The following is a 20,300-nucleotide window of genomic DNA, read 5'->3' as shown; positions in this document are numbered from 1 at the left end:
ACATTGGCTCTATTTTCAAATATGTTGAGAAAATCTTATTCACTACTCCATCATTATTTAGTATTCACAGGCAAGTTGGACGATTCATAATCAACTAAATCGCTCTTTGAGAAATTGTTTTAAAATTCGCTTTAATAATTGATACTAGGTATATACGCGTGAAATGCCAAGCTGTGTAATTCATGACTTCTCATGCAAGGTCAATAACATACGTCTTTATATATTCTTCCATCGGTCATCCAAACACAGCTATTATTTCTTGCTTATAACTATTCCTAATTACTCCTGATGAGAATTCCAAACAGAATCACCTATTCGACTCCTGATCTTAAGATTCATACCACTGCGGTTAATTGGTGTATCAGCTCAGCCTATTACATGTCCAACCATATTATAGCATTTGTTGCTCATATTGCGGACGTTATTTGCGTATATTTATATAAATCACATTGTATCTATGTGTATATATAATCTTCTATTCTTACAAAAATGTTGCTAGCAATGCTGGTCCCAATAATTATGAATAGGGTACATATGAGGTTTGCTGGGTTTATGGTAATTATTAATTCTTTTTTCGACGTGCTATGTTATTTTTATCCGTTTTTTTGTTTTTTAGTGTTTGTTTATACCCTTGTCTGGCTCTTTATCCATATACTTGTGACAAGTTGGGGTATGCCACATATCTCAGTCATTACTCCACAAAACTAGTTGATGATTGTGATATATACGCAGAGTAGTCACGTTCGTCGATTAATATTTAGGGAGCATTATGAGGACTTTCTTTCTTTTTGTTTGAAGATTAACAAGATTTTTGGATATAAAGACTATGATGTTGATTATTCCATATTGTCAGACTTTAAACCAAGCGATTTAGAGCAGATGATGGACCTTGGAGTTAAGTATAGTGGATTAGGGTCATATTTTGAACCAGTCGAGATTACAAATGAGACCTTTGTCCAAGATTATGTTACCCGAGACTTATGCTGCGGTCTTGCTGAATACTCAATTTCGAATACTATTTCTACTTCTTGGGCTACTGCTACAATAGCAGCTGCTGAAGCAGCTTTAAAGGCTGTGGGAAGACAGGATATGTTATCAGTTACATATCTTCTTAAATGCCTCCCCGAGCTGTACGAAATTCGTCCAAATGATGTCACTTCGAATGACATTATTCATTTTGTCAAGGAGTATGGCTTAATTAGCCTTTCTATGGCTATGCATCTTGCGGAAGATGAACTTTGTACAGCCCCTGTATTTACTTATAAATTTGATTTCTCTCGTCCGGAAGTTCCTAATAAGAGTGGACTGATGAATCTCGTTGCGGAGGGAGATCCTGTAGTGGTGCTCATGGCTCTGAATCTTCTTCGTCTTCGTTTTGTGACGAATGTGGGTGAGGATAAGATTTTCACAGGTGCTACCAGCCAGCCCTCTGTTTATGGAGTGCTCTATGGATATGACCCGAACAAGTGGATGGTGAGCTTGAATGTGGTTCCTTGTGAAACCATTTACCTTAACCTTCCTGTTAAAGATAGTGAAACAAACGCCAATTATGCAGGAATTGCGGCTTATGCGTTCTCTGTCAAAGCACAGCCCTTGCCAACCGAGATAGTGGTGGATGATTCTTATGTAGATCTGAGTACTATTCCTTCTTGGGTAACCAAACTGACTTTCAGTGATAATTCGTTCAATAGTACTGAGGAAGTTGTGATTACAAACTTGACACATCTTCACATTTTGATATTTGGCAATAATTCTTTTGCAAATACCGTCTTGCTAATTATTGATGCACCTGAGTTGGAGGAGATTGTTTTTTATGATGGATGCTTTTCAGGGATGGGTGGAGTTATTTATGATGGAGCGACTGGAAAATTGGAAATTAATTGTCCCTTGATGAAGAAGAATATACTAAAGGAAGGCTCATTGCTCAATTTTGATAAGGTGATTGTGAATCATCTGAGCTCAGAATTCCAGTTAAGCTTAGGAGATTATGCTGCAGACAAGTTATCGATGATTGAGAGAAGTTCTGCTGTTGACTACACTGTTATTCATAAGATAATAAACGAGTTTGAGGATAAAAAGGGATATAAGGGATATATTAGGACGGAGGTTTTCGATGTAGCACTAATTGATTTAGGCTATACAAGTTCGGGATTTGATATTCTATCCGCTTGTTTCAATAAGTCTAATAATTATACTTGTTTACTGGATTTCCTGGATCCGGATTACACAGCTTTACCGTCAACCCTTTTCCCTACGTTTTTGCCTGAAGAAGATGTAGGTACTACTGAACCTCCTACAACTTTACTTCCATCAGGTGATAGTTCTCTATCTCCAGAGCCCCCTACTACTTTGCCTCCTACCGAAGTTCCTTCTACTTTGCCTCCTACCGAAACTCCATCTGTCACCGACTCACCTGTTCCCTATCCTACCGAAGCTCCTACCGAAACTCCATCTATCACCGACTCACCCATTCCTTATCCTACTGAAGCTCCTTCTACTTTGCCTCCTACCGAAACTCCATCTATCACCGACTCACCCATTCCTTATCCTACTGAAGCTCCTACTACTTTGCCTCCTACCGAAGTTCCTTCTACTTTGCCTCCTACCGAAACTCCATCTATCACCGACTCACCTGTTCCCTATCCTACTGAATTTCCTTCTACTTTGCCTCCTACCGAAGTACCTACTACTTTGCCTCCTACCGAAACTCCATCTGTCACCGACTCACCTGTTCCCTATCCTACTGAAGCTCCCACCGAAGCTCCATCTATCACGGACTCACCCATTCCTTATCCTACTGAAACACCATCTATTACTTGGACTCCCTTACCATCTTTTACGTCAGCTCCTGAATATTCGCCTGACCCCTCTTTTGATCCTTCTATACCTGAAGAAGGCACTTCAACTCCTACACCTTTACCGCTTGACATCATTGAGAACTGCTATGAATTCTTAACCTATCCTACAAACTCAACCTATCTCATAGTGGCTGATGATGCATGTAACGATAAGACTATCCCATCGTTTGATCTTGATGAATATGATGATTTGGAAATAGTTCAAATTGGAGATAATAATTTCAAACATACAGATTCATTTGTTATTGAAGATCTGGATAAATTAGAAAGTATTCAAATTGGAATGAATAGCTTTGCCAAAGAAAAGAATTCTACCATGAGCGACTCATATCGCATATTCCACATTCAAAATTGTACTCATCTCAAAACAATTGAAATTGATGTATATAGCTTTAATGACTATGCTGGCTCCTTTTTGCTTGTAGAACTACCTGAACTGGAATCTTTAAGTATTGGAGTAATTGGATCTGATTCTTATAACTTTTACTCTGCCTCCTTCACTGCTAGAGGTATTATTACTTGTTCTTTTATCGAGTGTAGCGCTTCCCAGCCTGAAAAATATTCTTCTAGGTGATGGTGCCTTTCATGACTCATTAACGACCGTGTTTGAGGGTACGCGATGAATGATGAATTCCTACTTTTTAGATTTACCATCGCTCACGGTGGTTAATTTGGGCTTTACAGCGTTGGAAGGAGAATACTCTACTTCCTGCTCATTAGTTATGCAAGGTTTACTCCCGTTATCCTCATCATTGTTAGATCTTCCTAGTCTTACTGTGCTTACGTCTGACTGGAACAGTTTTAGCAATCCTCGTATTGTGACCCTAAATAGTGGGATTATAACAGAGTAACGATTTCTAGATATTCCCAATCTTCATGTCGTTAATCTTACTGAATCATTCTTATATACAGAAGTAACTAATATTCACAGTTGAAAAATCAATTTATTGCCTCATTGATAGATGTATCTGAGGAATTCACTGATGTCGTTTATCACGAAGATTCGACTGAAGAAGAAATAGAATCATAATTGCTTGCATTATTTATTGAAGGATGTTTGTATGCAACACATAGTATATATGTATATATATGTATATACAATCCTTTTTTCTAAGAATTGTATTTTCAAAGAAACAAGCTAATTCAATTTGAATGCCTTAACTCATTACGTCGGGAATCAATATAATCATCCGTCAGTTCTTTTATTTCATAACATATATGTCCTTTGTATTCATTGGGTCCAGCAAAATAGTCATTAGGATGCTTCTTTTCATCTTCAATGGTTCTCGGCTTCTTTGCTAAAGCCAACAACTCTTCATGGATTCCTATTCAGATTACATAAACCATCCAGACAAACCATTATAAAGAAAATTCGAAAGGCATGGAAAATCAAGTACCTCCATCATCGAGTGCTCTGCTGTTGCATATCCAATCCCTTGTAATTGCTCAACTTCTACTTGTTACAAGCTTGACTCACCTCTACTGAATATCCGAATGTTGTAAAGCGACTTATTTAATTCAGGATCAATATAAAACTCTTTCAAATTTGGCAAATCTAGATTTCAACTTGACTCCATAAAGAAAAAAACATGATAGACTTAACGACTGCATATCATGAAAGGAACCTTTCTTGATCGTTATTGATTCTAACTGAGGAGTATCTAGATTTTAGAAAAGGTATGAGAGTGTAGACGATGAACCATAAACACAACAGTACTGTAAAAGCATTTCTCACCGATTATAATCTCCTTCAATAAAGAAAAAGCTACATTTTATCTCACTTTCCTTCCTTTTCTTACGGAACTTCATATTCAAAGTAAAGTCTTCCTTAGATAGTTCTTGCTTCCTCATGATATTCTCAATATCCTTTTTCTTCTTCTCTATTTCGAACGGATTATTGTATTTCTCGTCTAGATCCTCTTGTGATTCAGGAATACAAGCAATTGGAGCAATGCGCGTATTTGTAAAAGAATTATTTCCGATTACTAGCTTGTCGATGTTTGGAATTTCTACAATTTGTAAAGGAAGATATCGTGATTCTCACTCATCGGAACAAATATACTAGTGTTTGTGAAGCAAGAGTCTCCAATCACAAACTCTCGCAAAAACAACAGAGGCACTAAATATAAGGCACGTGAAACGTATCCAACTGGCTATATCTAAGGTAGACTCTTTAAACGCCCGATTTCCTATCTTAAGTTCGCTTAAATATGGTGTGTCTATGATTAAACATCGCAACGAGCTCCACTCAAAAATCGAACCGATTTACAGTTGCAAAACCCTAACTCGCCCACAGAAAAAGATCGCAACATCATTAAATCTATCGTCAAATATCCGAAACAACAAGAATCTACTCAACTGAAAGAGAAATGCATTTCTGCATGAATTCGAACCGATCTTGAGTATCTCTAAGTTTTGTAGATCAGTTATATCAATATTCGCATTAGCATCTTCCTTCGAAATATTGTCACTTCCAATAACGATTTCCCTTAAGCTATTGCAATCTACAAGCTCAAGCTTATCTTGTAGTTCTACTCATGATTTTCAGTTCTTGACAATTAGGTATCGTACCATTATGAATAAAAATGCTTTTTACTTTCATGCAATCCTTAATATGCAATAGTTCCAATCTTGTACAACTATAAACAAGATCCAACATTTCAATATTGATTTCTACATCATTCGAGCAACAAGAAGACCTACCTTTCAAGATCAGACGTTCTAATTGAAGTTCCTCATTAATATGCAAGTCTTTGACTAAAAAACACTCTTATTCTAATCCAAAGGAATAATAATGCCTACTCTCAAAAATCAAATCTGTTAGGTGCTTCAGTTCGCTGAGGTGTAAGCAAAATCTGTTCATCTCTTCCTCCTCCTTTGGGTCTCCAAAGATCAGAAGAGAGCGTGGAACTGCAATGAACTGAAGCAACCTCAAGAATGGACTACATTGTAGGATGGGAAAGATTATTGAAGCATTTTCCGTGAACAGTTTTACATCTGTATCAATAGCAGGCTGTGAAAGTAGATCTGAACTCCTAAGAAGGAAAGTGTTCAGACTCGAGAGTTTTTGAACAGCAGGCAGCAAGTAATTCACTACATCTCGCTTAATGATCTTTTGCGCGCATAAGGTAACATGTTCCAATCGAGAGAACTCTTTATTGCCAGCCCACAATTGGTAGTCTTCGGGCAATCTCCTTCGCAAATTTCCTGTCATATTGAATCGAATGTGACGTTGAGCCACATCAAAATTCTCAAGCAGCCATTTCAGCCCCGGGTTCTTTCCCATATCAAGCTCTTCCCCTTTCCACTTTATACTCTCGATTTTGAAAGAATTATCGCCAATACAAAGAGCTGAGTGATTGTAATAGTTTCGAGTATAAGGGACGATTGATTTACATAAAGTAGAGTATCTGTCCGCTACATTGCAAACAACGAAAAGCCCATTATTCTTATAATCATAAGTGGCAAAACCACTTCGTTTCCCATTCTTAAACTCGACTTCTGATTCCACATTCTGCTCTGTAAATGTTACAATACAATTTCCAGTCGGCATGCTATCTCGAAATACTCCTTCAATAGTAATTCCATTTTGAAAATAAGCTTTCACCATGTCACTTCTAGAGCCTTTGATAAACCAAAAACCTTGATTTACATCATTTACAAAGTTTGCATTAAAAAACAAATTGATTACTTCAGAATCAGGAAGAAGCGCTAATTCATGATTCAGTTTCCTCTCTGCGGAGTCTATAATCCGCTTGATTTGTTCCTAAACCTCACCCACCCTTACCAATAAAATACGAAATTAAACTCCTTAATACGGCAGCTTATGATGTTGAATGCCTAGAATATCAATTCGCAGATCAAAATATACATTATCTGGCAACCTGTATACAATTGACAGAATTAGACACAAGAAACGGATTTCCTAAAGTTCAAAACAGCACCAACAGCTACGGTTGTAAAGTATTTCACTTTTCCAATATCCATGATGACGTTCTATAAGGTAAAAAAGAAGAATACACGTACAGTAGATTCAGACATAATAATTTGCTGAAGTTGTACTTCATAGTCCTCATAGTAATTCCATCCATACAAAAGTACTTTATCCGTTATTACTACTGAAAAGGCTTCAGAACATATGGGACATGAGAATTTGTTCTATATTTTAGATCAAATATATCAAAAATACCATTTGTACGCAGCTATAAAGGCAATTATGACAAAAACGATGAATGCAACTATTTATACCGGTATCACAATTGTTTTCATAACATATAGCTATTATAGGAATAGTAGGATAATCTATACCACAACATTCGGGTTGATCCAATAGCCTGGGAATGCATTGACTTATAATGTCTTTGATGAACTTAGTTTTGCTAGAAAACTCCATAAAACAAAAATTAACTATTATATTGAAAGAGATAAGCTGAGTTTAAGAACTTTTTATTTTCAATTTTGTATTTTAGTTTTGTTTCGTTTTTTATTACATAATATGAGCGAAAAGCCATGTTATGTAGAGGAAGGATAGCTCTGTTGATAATGTGTGTCGTCGTTTGGTGTTGGGTAATATACCTTTGATATTCATGTTTCGATAATATGCTTAGTTGTAATGCGGAGGAGGGGGAGGTGAAGACGACTCTGAGGACGACAATAATGAAGACGACTCTGAGGACGACAATAGTGAAGATAACTTTGATGAAGACAATAATGAAGACAACACTAGGGATCTCATCCTCTAAACAATCGTATGATTAAATAGGATTCACCTTTATATCCTTTAATTGGTAAAGATAACCAGGCATCCAGAATTAGGACAAAGTATTATTAGGACAAGTATTCATAATTTTGTTGTCAGTCGCTTTATCCTGGAGCATATTATTTAGAACACAATATATATATGTGTATATATTAATTGTGTTGAGAATACATATACTTTCAGCACATTCACGTGCTTTTGAGAGTGAAAGCAATTCGTTCAAACAAACAAAAAATAAATTTTCTCGAATAAGTGATAGTAAAATATCTCTATTCTTTTGTAAAACCTTACAATTCTCTTCAACGACTTTTTCATCATTTTTTGTTTGCTCGCAAACTTCTTTACTTGCTCGCTCTAAAAACATCGGATTTTTAAGATTCTGACGAATCGATTCCAACTTTGCCTCACTGGTCCTTATCTTTTTCTCTATGCCCTTTAAATTGTCTTGCAGTTGCTTTATAACGCCGACCTGCCGCTCTTCAGGAATCGCGAACAGGACCGATATTCCTGGGAGCTGGGAAGGCATATGTATTTGAGAATAGTCAGGAAGTTTGTGCATAATCTGAATGTCGACCCGTGTAAGTCGTTTCACAATCGTGAGTTGGTCAACAGATAGATTTTTTGCATATTGATTCAACAGCAAACCACATGGAATCGAAGGATTGGATCGATCTGTATGAAGATCGCCTACCAATTTCTGAAGACTTCGAACATCGTGAACCAGTAAAATCCCTTCCTACATCACAGCAAACCAGAGAGAAAACTTCCACTTTGCTTATTGCGTCAGGATCGATTGCGCCATGCCGTAATAAATTGTCTTTTGTAAAGTATTTCTGTTCGAGAAGAGAGCAAAACGGCTGAGACAGCTGGGAATTGATCTCTTCTGTCTCATGGGGGAGGAATAAATGAAGCTGATTCAATACATGAGAAAGCACGGTTCTGAAGACACCCAGAGAATGAATCTTTGTTTCCGAGTTCCCTTTCAGATCAGCCTTGACAAATTCTACAAAACTAATTTATCAGTGCAAAGAGGGTTTCTTACAAATCACAAACCACGTTTAGTAAAAAGTCTGTTGATTTTTGGCACGCTTTCTCCACATCATACATGTCTAGATCACCTTCCATTTCGCGAGCGACCGCTTCACATTTACTCAGAATGTATTTCTCGACCAAGGTAGATCCTTGAGTCACACTATGGATTGGAGCACTCACATCTTGCGAGTAGTTCACATATAAACGAAACAAATTCCATAGCTTGTTCGAAATATATCGGCCATACTCCAGCTTTACCGGACTAATCTTTATCCCTCCGATCCGATTTGCCTCGCTAAAACTTACAACATAGAATCAACCGATACCTGAGTAGAGCCAGGCGCAGAACATCGCTTCCATAATTCCGAATTCCTTTAGGAAATAAACGCTTCATGCTTGCGACAGACACGGATTTTTCCTTGGGACTCAATTCTTTTCGAGCAGTAATTGCTTCGATGAGATTCGGTAAGGTTTGGCCATTGATTATATCCATCGGATCGATCACGTTCCCACGGGATTTGGACATTTTCTTCCCAGAAGGATCGACTACCATGGAATGGAGCGCGATCGCGTCAAATGGGAACGAATGCTGGAGAGATTCATAGAGCCAGCTCATTCGGCACACCCAAAAAAACAGAATATCCTTTCCTGTCTCCATCAGCGAAATACTCTTCCCCTTTGTAATAATAAAGGGAACAAGACCCGAAGAAAACCAAGTATCCAAAACATCTTCGTCCTGTTCTAACGTGTAGCTTCCAGCAGGTATTCCTAGCTTTTCGGTTATAGCTGAAGCCTCCCTCGCAGAAGAGGCGATCACCCATAGTTCCCCTTTCTCTTGGCAGTGATGAGGACCGCATGGCGGAAGTGCCGACAGTGGCTGCTTCGTGTTCACTCTGAATGCAGGAATCCGGTGGCCCCACCACAGCTGACGGGACAGGCACCAATCTTCCGGAGCCTTCAGATACTGCGCCAGATTGTGCAGCGATGAAGAAGGGCGCAGACGCTGCTTCTCCACAAGATCCGAGCAGGCAGACAGCACGGTGGAAGAGACAGTTCCCGTCTTGAAGAACCACTGTGTCTCAACGAAACGAAAATAGTTCCCACCTGGTTTAATAAGCGCGGCTCCAAAACATCTCCGGTACGCGAACATAACGGAATACGCATTTTGTGGGAACGTGCATTGAGAAGACTACATAAAATAAGAATCATATCCATCAATAGCACACAGACTCTTCCTATCGAGTTCTTCGATTACCGACTGTCGTGCAGCAAACCGCTCCATTCCAGAATATTCTCCACTGTTGCAGAGATGTCCAGATGCATCAATCACGCATCTCCCGCGAATATGGTGCCGAACACCAAAAGCATAGTCATCGAAATCATGAAATGGAGTCACCTTAACACACTTTCCCAAATCTTCCGATTCAAGATTTACCAGAATATCGTCCACAATGATTGGCATCGCCTCTCCAGTTAAGGGGTTTATCGCCTCTCCGCCCTTGTATTTCTACTATATGTAATACAAAGTGATCTTCTTGCCATAGATTGCGGGTCTGAACTATTGATAGCAACAGCACAATCCCCAAAAATAGTTTCTGGGCGTGTGGTGGAGACAGTCAAAAACTCTCCCTCTCTTCCTTTCACAGGATACTTCAGATCATATATCACTCCAACCTCGGTCTGCTTTCCTGATGGGAGTTTGATTGTCTGGCGTTTTGAAATGTCCTATTCCACTCATCAAGCTGCGAATCAAGAATACAATCCAGTCGACCTCAATATCGCTGACAACGGACTGTAATGTCGGGCAAAAGTGCAGCATCTTCTCCCCTCGGTAAATATCTCCCTGGGAGAACAACTGAATGAAACTAGTTGATACAAGTTTTTGATAATCAGGATCTAATGTATAGAACTACGTAATTATAGGCATTATGTAAAAAAGCACCTCTTGATCCCAATTCAGCAATCCTCCTAAGGACTGCAGTTGTCCTCGTATGTGATTTCGATGCTCTTGACTCCATTCCATTAACTACACACTACTAGTCCTACCATCTACATACAAGCTTTGTATATTCCTCTCTATCCATGTCCTCACGCTTTTTCCCATCGCGTGCAAGCTTCTTATCAAATAGTGCTTGGGTGGCTATTCCGGCATGATCCATTCCAGGAATCCAGTTCACATTTTGATCTTTCATACGATGAAAACGCACAGCCGCATCTTCTATAGCTACTGTGAGCGCATGACCGAGGTGAAGATGTCCAGTTACATTTGGTGGAGGCAAAACCTAAAAAACAACTCCTTCCCTTATAACAAACCATGGTGAAAATATTGCTTGACTCCGGATGTGGAGTTAAGTCAACACTTGTTTTCCAAAAGGCATTCCATTTTGGTTCTGTGTCTTTTGGCTCATAAACAACAGGAAGCTCTAGAATCTAAAATAACAATCTGAAATACGTAAAGGGGCCGAATAACACACAGAAAGCCCTTTTCTAATGAGATACTGTGTGTATTTTATGTTCCGAAACGATAGCATCTCCTTTCCTCCTATTGTAGGTAAAATAGTAATTTCAACAAACACTCCAATATTTTCTCTGTCCTAACATATTGTTGCACTTAAGGCACACCACTGCATTCCGATTGTTTTGGTACCCACCTAAATATCATAAAAATAGAAAAGGCCTACAATGTGGGCAATTGACATAAGGATTCAAATGAAAATAATCTCTGGACTTTCTTCCCTTTTTACCATTGCCGGCTTTTTTACTAATAAGATCCTGCTTGTATTCTTCTCCATCTTGATGGTGGGATTCCGAATAGGAATGAGAAGACTCGTCAAGTAAAGTATTCTCCTCTTCGATTTCACCATCTTCCAGAACAGATTGAGTCAAGAAATAGTAGATTCTACGTTTAAAACAGCGAGCCATTCCTACAAGAAAGTTAAGAAACACAGAACTGACACAAATAAAACCAAGACAACTAGTCTGGCTTTGAACGAATATCCCGAATCCTGCAATGATACTCTATGCCATCCATCTACTCATCAAGCCCCTCTCTGTAACCGTACAGACATCATTGTCTCCACATTCTACCTGATAAGGAGTAAACCAAGAAGATAGGTGAATATGGCGAGTACGCCCCTTTGTAGAATAGATAGTGGTCTTGGGTGAACGTTGGCCTGAACGACCAATAATATAACAGGAAACGTCCTGATGACTAGAAATTTGTACTTCTATAATATTCTTTCGTATAATCTTCGCATTGAAGCGTAGTCTGCCTCGATATCCCTCACTTGAACGAAGATGATACGGTCTATCATAGGGGTATTCTGGATGATGGACTGGATCACGAGACCGATGAGATAAATCTGAATTCATAGATGGGCTTGACATCTCATCAGGTTTTCCAGGGTCCACGGCATCCTTAGCAATAGACTCAGGAACAGAATTGGATTTTGAAACGATGGCTTCGATTTGCTTATGTTGTTCCTTATCTTTATTCGATAGCAATACTGCATCGGGCATGACAGGTAATGCTGTGGAGGAAGGATGCACCTCAGTACTTTGGGGAGAACTAGTGTTAATTAGAGCAATATTATTAATATTATCCAATTTTAAATTATCGATATATAAACTATCCTTGTTAGTATTAGGTTCCTTAGTAGAAGATTGATTCATATCTTGAGTTGTTGGTGAGACAACCATTTGGTTTATTTGAGAAGACTTTCTTTTATGGATTTTTCGCCTCTTTTGACTCTTGTTAGTGCTAGTGATTTGTTCCATCACTTGACTGTCTTTCTTTTCTTCATTGTCTTCCACAACTTCTTTCTTTTCTTCATTCTCTTCTACAGCTTCTTTCTTTTCTTCTTTGTCTTCCACAGCTTCTTTCTTTTCTTCGTTTTCTTCCACAGCTTCTTTCTTTTCTTCATTTTCTTCCACAGCTTCTTTCTTTTCTTCTTTGTCTTCCACAGCTTCTTTCTTTTCTTCTTTGTCTTCCACAGCTTCTTTCTTTTCTTCGTTTTCTTCCACAGCTTCTTTCTTTTCTTCATTTTCTTCCACAGCTTCTTTCTTTTCTTCTTTGTCTTCCACAGCTTCTTTCTTTTCTTCATTCTCTTCTACAGCTTCTTTCTTTTCTTCATTTTCTTCCACAGCTTCTTTCTTTTCTTCGTTTTCTTCCACAGCTTCTTTCTTTTCTTCGTTTTCTTCCACAGCTTCTTTCTTTTCTTCATTTTCTTCTACAGCTTCTTTCTTTTCTTCATTCTCTTCCACAGCTTCTTTCTTTTCTTCATTCTCTTCCACAGCTTCTTTCTTTTCTTCATTCTCTTCCACAGCTTCTTTCTTTTCTTCGTTTTCTTCCACAGCTTCTTTCTTTTCTTCATTGTCTTCCACAGCTTCTTTCTTTTCTTCATTTTCTTCCACAGCTTCTTTCTTTTCTTCTTTGTCTTCCACAACTTCTTTCTTTTCTTCATTCTCTTCCACAGCTTCTTTCTTTTCTTCATTGTCTTCCACAGCTTCTTTCTTTTCTTCATTCTCTTCCACAGCTTCTTTCTTTTCTTCATTTTCTTCTACAGCTTCTTTCTTTTCTTCATTGTCTTCCACAACTTCTTTCTTTTCTTCATTCTCTTCCACAGCTTCTTTCTTTTCTTCATTCTCTTCTATAGCTTCTTTCTTTTCTTCATTCTCTTCCACAGCTTCTTTCTTTTCCTCTTTTTGTTCCACAGCTTCCTTGTTTTCAGTGTCGTTATGTAATTTCGTCGTGAAGGTTACATTAGTATTAGCAACTCCATCAGTAGTTATATCTTTAGGACCATTTGAACTAACATCAGTAGAGCTCAGTTTGGCTGAACCTTCCTCTGCCTCAGCTTTAGTCTTAGGATAATAAGCTTCAACAAGAGGTAATATAACACTATGCTTCACAACCTTACTGTGTGCTTTATGATCCTGAAGCTTACGTTCTGTATCACGAGATAGAGCTATAGAAGGTATACTCAAATCTGTATACTCATTCACCTCTTTGGCCGTATTTTCATTATTTAAACCATGTAAGCTATTTTCTTTACTCCTTGAAATCTTATTATTTGCACTACTATCACTCAAATCCAAGTTAGCCAAATTCAGACTACGTAACTTATCTCGTACATAAAACTTTGAAAAATCCGAATTTTCTATGGAAGTGTGGTCTACAGCAGAATCTACACGCATAACTCTACAAACAAAGTTAAGATCTTACTATAGTTTTCTTCATTTACTGCGTTTTCAGTATATAAACTTGCTGCTGATCCAGTAGTTATAATGCAACCTATGACTAGAAAAGTACCTTGCTACATACAGATTATTGTGAATATACAGATATAGGAAAAATAAGTCATTACACCAGAAATAATGCTTAATACCAATAATAGAATATGGCAATATATTTGGTATTCCAAAAATTTGTGTATCATTTCTCGATACACTTTTGAATAGACTAGAATATACAATTAACTAAGCTTATTTTTCTTATTAGTGATAAGTTAGCGTTTTGTTATTATATCCTTGAGAGTAAATATAGCTTAGGGTTATTGCCATGTCTACAGCGAATGAAGTCAGTAAGAATGAGTACTTATGTTATTTTTCTGGTGACTTCTAGAGAGGAATCGTTTTATATTCCTCCAGATATCGAAGAACAACTCGTTTCCTTCTATACTGAAGTAGACCCTATTATGATTAGTTGGGTGATTACTTGTACTGAATTATTATAATTAGGTAGGAACTATTACTCAAAAATACAAAGGAAACGAGAAATCACTCTTTTTGAAGTTAAGGAAGATGTAGGCTTTATGGTGTTGTTTTATTGTAAGGTATAATAGAGATCCCTGGGAGGGAAACGAAGATTTCCAAGAAGAGGATGTTAAACCATCTTATTCTACAATATTACCCTCCTTAGTTGAAAGTTCTATTGTCCTAAGTTCTCTGTTTGACAGCATTATGGAAATAATATCTAGAAAGAATTTATCTCCACTTCTAAATATGACAAAGAATCCAAGTAATTCTCAAAGTAGCGAATGTGTAGATCCTTCTGCTTCTGGTATTAATATTGATGCTGTTTGACTTACATCTATTGGATTACTCTTAGGATCATTTGAATAAATGCGAGCAGTATATTATCGAACTCGAACAGAGAAACAGTCAGCTAAAGCAACAAAATGAAAGTGAGAAGGAAAAATTGATTTCTAACCTGGCTATCAAAGAAAAGGAAATTGAAGACTTAAAGAAATCAATTGAGGAGAGCGAAAATGAGAAAGAAGAGTTGATTTCTACTCTTGCTATCAAAGAAAGCGAAACTGAAGAATTGAACCGATTGAAATCAGAGTTATCTGAATCAGAAAAGAGAGTTCAGGATTATGCTATTCGTATAATCAATACAAAGAAGGAAAACTCAACATTGAATAAAGAGATAGAAGACTTGAAGAAATCAATTGAGGAGAGTGAAAATGAGAAAGAAGAACTAATTTCCACTCTTGCTACTAAAGAAAGCGAAACTGAAGACCTAAAGAAATCAATTGAAGACTTAAGGAAATCGAATGTTGAAAGTGAGAATGAGAAAGAAGAGTTGATTTCTACTTTGGCCATCAAAGAAAGCGAAACTGAAGACCTGAAGAAATCAATTGAAGACTTGAAGAAATCAATTGAGGAGAGCGAAAATGAGAAAGAAGAGTTGATTTCTACTCTTGCTATCAAAGAAAGCGAAACTGAAGACCTAAAGAAATCAATTGAAGACTTAAAGAAATCGAATGTTGAAAGTGAGAATGAAAAAGAAGAGTTGATTTCTACTTTGGCCATCAAAGAAAAGGAAATTGAAGACTTGAAGAAATCAATTGAGGAGAGCGAAAATGAGAAAGAAGAATTGAACCGATTGAAATCAGAGTTATCTGAATCAGAAAAGAGAGTTCAGGATTATGCTATTCGTATAATCAATACAAAGAAGGAAAACTCAACATTGAATAAAGAGATTGAAGACCTAAAGAAATCAATTAAAGACTTGAAGAAATCGAATGTTGAGAGTGAAAATGAGAAAGAAGAGTTGATTTCTACTCTTGCTATCAAAGAAAGCGAAACTGAAGACCTAAAGAAATCAATTGAAGACCTAAAGAAATCAATTAAAGACTTGAAGAAATCGAATGTTGAGAGTGAGAATGAGAAAGAAGAACTAATTTCTACTTTGGCCATCAAAGAAAGCGAAACTGAAGACCTGAAGAAATCAATTGAAGACCTGAAGAAATCGAATGTTGAAAGTGAGAATGAGAAAGAAGAACTGATTTCTACTTTGGCCATCAAAGAAAAGGAAACTGAAGACCTGAAGAAATCAATTGAGGACTTAAAGAAATCGAATGTTGAAAGTGAGAATGAGAAAGAAGAGCTGATTTCTACTTTGGCCATCAAAGAAAAGGAAATTGAAGACTTAAAGAAATCAATTGAGGAAAGTGAAAATGAGAAAGAAGAACTAATTTCCACTCTTGCTACTAAAGAAAGTGAGATTGAAGACCTAAAGAAATCGACTGAAAGTCTCGAGTCATCAAGTAATAATGTTCTCAAAAAGGCACAGAATACTGGTATAGGAATGGAAACATTATCAGTACAGTGTTTAGACAGCAATGAACATATATACAAAACTCAATCTGTGAAGGAATTATCATCACGATTGGAAGTTTTGAAAAATAGGATTGTGTCAACTTTGGGTGCAGGAGGTCAAACACTCTTGTGTAATAGCCACGAGGATAGATCCCTTATTTCTATAGAATCAACAGTCAGCTTTAAACCAATTCATGAAGCTTACAAGAGAAAACTTAAAGAAGCTGAAGAAAAAGAGCAATCTCTTCTTGCAGCTATATCCAATATGGAACAGCAGAAGAAAGATTCAGAATTAGCTCTTCAGCAATCATTCGAGAAGGAAAGGGAGACTATGAATCAGACTATAGTACAGCTAAAATCAGAGTTATTAAGTTTACAAAGCAGCCTTGCAAACATGCAATTATCACTTGTAGCATCTGACTCAGAAATTAGTAGTTTACGATTATCTATCTCTAATAAAGATAATGATATGAATGATGCAAACAGAAAGATTAAGGAATTAAGACGTAGAATAGCTATCTATGAAAATGAGTTACCAGCTCTTAATTCATGTATATATAATCATAATGTCGAAGTCACTACTCTTAAAAGTGAAATATCAAAGAAAGATAAGTATATTGAAGAACTTTGTGATAGCAATACTATGAATAAAAAAGAAATTGAAGGCCTAAAGAAATCAATTGAAGACCTAAAGAAATCAATTGAGGAGAGCGAAAATGAGAAAGAAGAACTAATTTCTACTTTGGCCATCAAAGAAAATGAGATTGAAGACTTGAAGAAATCAATTGAGGAGAGCGAAAATGAGAAAGAAGAACTGATTTCTACTTTGGCCATCAAAGAAAATGAGATTGAAGAATTGAAGAAATCAATTGAAGACTTGAAGAAATCAATTGAGGAGAGCGAAAATGAGAAAGAAGAACTGATTTCTACTTTGGCCATCAAAGAAAGCGAAACTGAAGAATTGAAGAAATCAATTGAAGACTTAAGGAAATCGAATGTTGCGGGTGAAAATAAAACTGAAGAATTGAACCGATTGAAATCAGAGTTATCTGAATCAGAAAAGAGAGTTCAGGATTATGCTATTCGTATAATCAATACAAAGAAGGAGAACTCAACATTGAATAAAGAGATTGAAGACCTAAAGAAATCAATTGAAGACCTAAAGAAATCGAATGTTGCGGGTGAGAATGAAAAAGAAGAGCTGATTTCTACTCTTGCTACTAAAGAAAGCGAAACTGAAGACCTAAAGAAATCAATTGAAGACCTAAAGAAATCAATTGAGGACTTAAGGAAATCGAATGTTGAAAGTGAGAATGAAAAAGAAGAGCTGATTTCTACTTTGGCCATCAAAGAAAGCGAAACTGAAGACTTGAAGAAATCAATTGAAGACTTAAAGAAATCAATTGAGGAGAGCGAAAATGAGAAAGAAGAGTTGATTTCTACTCTTGCTATCAAAGAAAGCGAAACTGAAGAATTGAACCGATTGAAATCAGAGTTATCTGAATCAGAAAAGAGAGTTCAGGATTATGCTATTCGTATAATCAATACAAAGAAGGAAAACTCAACATTGAATAAAGAGATAGAAGACTTGAAGAAATCGAATGTTGAGAGTGAAAATGAGAAAGAAGAGCTGATTTCCACTCTTGCTACTAAAGAAAATGAGATTGAAGACTTGAAGAAATCAATTGAGGAGAGCGAGAATGAGAAAGAAGAACTAATTTCTACTCTTGCTACTAAAGAAAGCGTAGCGGATGATCTGAAAACTCGTGTTGAACTACTAGATGAAACTGTGATGGGCTTAAGGAGTTCAGTCTCTCAACTACAAAGCAAATTAGAAGACGCGGAGAAAGAGAATAAAGAAATGACTTTGCGTATCGCTCAGAAAGAAGAGGAAGTGAATGAATTACTTGAGCATTCTGCTAAACAAGTGGAAGATATGAAGGAATTAGAAAAGAAATTGAATCAAGCAGAAAGTCAACTCAAGGAAACACAAGCCCAATTAAGAGCTGAAGAAATAACACATCAGTCGCTGAAGAATCGTTGTGCTGAAGTTGATGCCCTCCAAAATCTTTATGAACAAGTACTGACTGAGAACGTGTCTCTAAAACAGAAAGCAGCCTTACAACATAAAGATGAAACGGAATCAGTTCCAGCAGAACAGAAGATAGTTGAAAAGGAATTACCTGTCACAATCACTGCTCCAGAACCCATTCAACCTCAAGAAGCTGGTAGTAATCCTAGAACACTTAATGCTAATTTGGAAAGTATGGTTAAATCCCTAAATCTTCTCTTATCATCTACCTCTACTCAAGGCTCTCCTTATGAATCTGCAATATCCAAATCAATCATTATTATCCTTCAGCATCAGTTGAATCTTATAAATAGTCATGTTCGCCCGCTCCCACCCATACCTGACAAGGCAGTCCATAGTTGTATGAACTGTGGCAATTCGTTTACCTTATTCAGAAGAAGACAGTAGGGTAATTGAATCATCTTCGATATGTAGTCATTGCCGATATTGCGGTGAAGTGTTCTGCTCTGCATGTTGCAACAAGTACATGACTGTCGATAGGATCGGAGAAGACAAGGTACCTTTTTATGATAGATGGAGTAATCATGTAGCGTTTCTGTGATATCTGTTACTTGTTCTTATGCCAGTTGAAGAATGTTCAAGGGGAGATTGCTAAATTGAAAGAATAAGGATTGTTTGTTTTATGAATTAAAAGAATCGAATTAATGTGGCCATTGAATACATCAATATTAATTAATACCTATTATTTCAAAAGAAATTTATGTATTTATCATCATTGAAAGAATGGGCAATATTTACATTATCAGCAATATTCTCACAAATTAATAATGAATTTACACAACAGACTCAAAAGTGAAATAGTATAAATATTCTCATTCATAATAATGATTAATTGAATTGAATTAATTTCTATGATATTTCTGCTCTGAGTATTTCATTTCCATTATTTACAATCAACATTTGTTTCTACATTACAATGAAACTACCACTCATGATTCATAAAAACTCTGTAAGGATCCATTAATGAGCAACACAAATAACAGCCATGAAGAGAAACAATCTGGTTCTGAAATAACCAGAGATAGTGTAATTCCAGCAGAAATGGAAAACCAACACAAGACTGAGGAAATACAAAAGAAGGAGGAAGGAAAGCAATCTGTGAATGTGGAAGTAATCAAAACTAGCGATGTTGGTTATTGTCGGTAGCTTGAGCAATAGATAGTTTGCAGTGATGTAAAATCGAATAAAAAGGGAATCCCCAATGTCACTTTTTGTTATCAAGGAACGGATTACCAAATTTACGTCAAGAAGACAATAGGAACGCAAGGGCTGAGAAATCTTATAGTTCAGGTGCTATGAAGTCTATTTTGTTAACTTTAGTGCCTAAACAAGAATGGTTTGAGCGTTTTTCCGTCTGACCTCGATGTTCAGGCAGAATCGTTTATTAAACCAATTAAACCCGGGAAAAAGGTATTTTCTATCACGAAGGGATATATAATTCCGGTTTTTCGAGTTGATCGATCTGTGGTTTTGGAGAAGCAAGATATTATTGATTTGAGTGTGTGGAAAAGGAAGTTTGGTAAAGCTCTTGAGGATGGCTGCTTCAAAGAACATACAAACCTTACATTGGTATTAACCAAAGAGTCTGAGGACCATATTAGTTCGTGTCTTTTGTCTATGAGAAGCGTTCCGTTTCCAAAATTAGAACATCTGTGTCTTGAATGTGAGGATTAACATATTGGTCTCTCTGTAGGTAGACAAGCAATCAATAAGGACCATTTAGAACGTCTTATTCGCGAGGGATTTTTCCCTGCTCTACAAGACATTACTATTAAGTGTATGCACAATGATAGATAATGCTACTAACAATATAGATACGAGCGGCTCTTCATCTCCTGATTCTCAAGGAAACTCCAAACTGAAAAAGAAGGAGAGAAAAAACAAAGGAAAGAAAGAATCTGCAGCAGCCGAAGGAGGAGAAAAGGGAAAGCAGCAACAGCAACAGCAACAGCAA

The 20,300-nt window shown here is 36.9% G+C and overlaps 4 protein-coding genes across 4 annotated transcripts; 1 reads left to right on the top strand and 3 right to left on the bottom strand.

Moving 5' to 3' along the window:
• Positions 1-4,001: 4,001 nt before the first annotated feature.
• GSBLH_T00006735001 (uncharacterized protein) lies at positions 4,002-7,050 on the bottom strand (the record flags this gene model as incomplete). Its single annotated transcript, XM_013042728.1, has 19 exons — positions 4,002-4,156; positions 4,216-4,311; positions 4,342-4,413; positions 4,484-4,519; positions 4,576-4,623; positions 4,658-4,867; positions 4,921-4,977; positions 5,009-5,077; positions 5,128-5,178; positions 5,252-5,389; positions 5,430-5,531; positions 5,562-5,615; positions 5,661-5,768; positions 5,805-6,624; positions 6,657-6,698; positions 6,730-6,783; positions 6,813-6,854; positions 6,885-7,016; positions 7,048-7,050. 19 exons carry the CDS (start codon positions 7,048-7,050, stop codon positions 4,002-4,004), a joined length of 2,289 nt encoding a protein of 762 aa, XP_012898182.1.
• A 1,605-nt stretch (positions 7,051-8,655) lies between these two features.
• GSBLH_T00003901001 (Valyl-tRNA synthetase) lies at positions 8,656-11,180 on the bottom strand (the record flags this gene model as incomplete). Its single annotated transcript, XM_013042727.1, has 10 exons — positions 8,656-8,944; positions 8,976-9,721; positions 9,754-9,838; positions 9,876-10,116; positions 10,161-10,374; positions 10,409-10,558; positions 10,592-10,675; positions 10,707-10,931; positions 10,963-11,079; positions 11,112-11,180. The coding sequence occupies 10 exons, from the start codon at positions 11,178-11,180 to the stop codon at positions 8,656-8,658; spliced, it is 2,220 nt and encodes a 739-aa protein (XP_012898181.1).
• Positions 11,181-11,667: 487 nt separating this feature from the next.
• On the bottom strand, positions 11,668-14,012 carry GSBLH_T00003900001 (uncharacterized protein; the record flags this gene model as incomplete). Its single annotated transcript, XM_013042726.1, has 3 exons — positions 11,668-13,835; positions 13,874-13,942; positions 13,973-14,012. 3 exons carry the CDS (start codon positions 14,010-14,012, stop codon positions 11,668-11,670), a joined length of 2,277 nt encoding a protein of 758 aa, XP_012898180.1.
• A 4,034-nt stretch (positions 14,013-18,046) lies between these two features.
• On the top strand, positions 18,047-18,868 carry GSBLH_T00006734001 (uncharacterized protein; the record flags this gene model as incomplete). The annotated part of the gene is given in 3 exon segments (XM_013042725.1): positions 18,047-18,729; positions 18,761-18,842; positions 18,860-18,868. 3 exon segments carry the CDS (start codon positions 18,047-18,049, stop codon positions 18,866-18,868), a joined length of 774 nt encoding a protein of 257 aa, XP_012898179.1.
• Between the last annotated feature and the right edge of the window lie 1,432 nt (positions 18,869-20,300).

Source organism: Blastocystis hominis, assembly GCF_000151665.1.
Source record: "Blastocystis hominis, Singapore isolate B (sub-type 7) whole genome shotgun sequence assembly, scaffold_4".
In the NCBI taxonomy this organism is placed as follows: Eukaryota; class Bigyra; order Opalinata; family Blastocystidae; genus Blastocystis; species Blastocystis hominis.
Note: the sequence above shows the minus strand (reverse complement) of the source record. Positions and strands in the feature narration are given on the sequence as shown.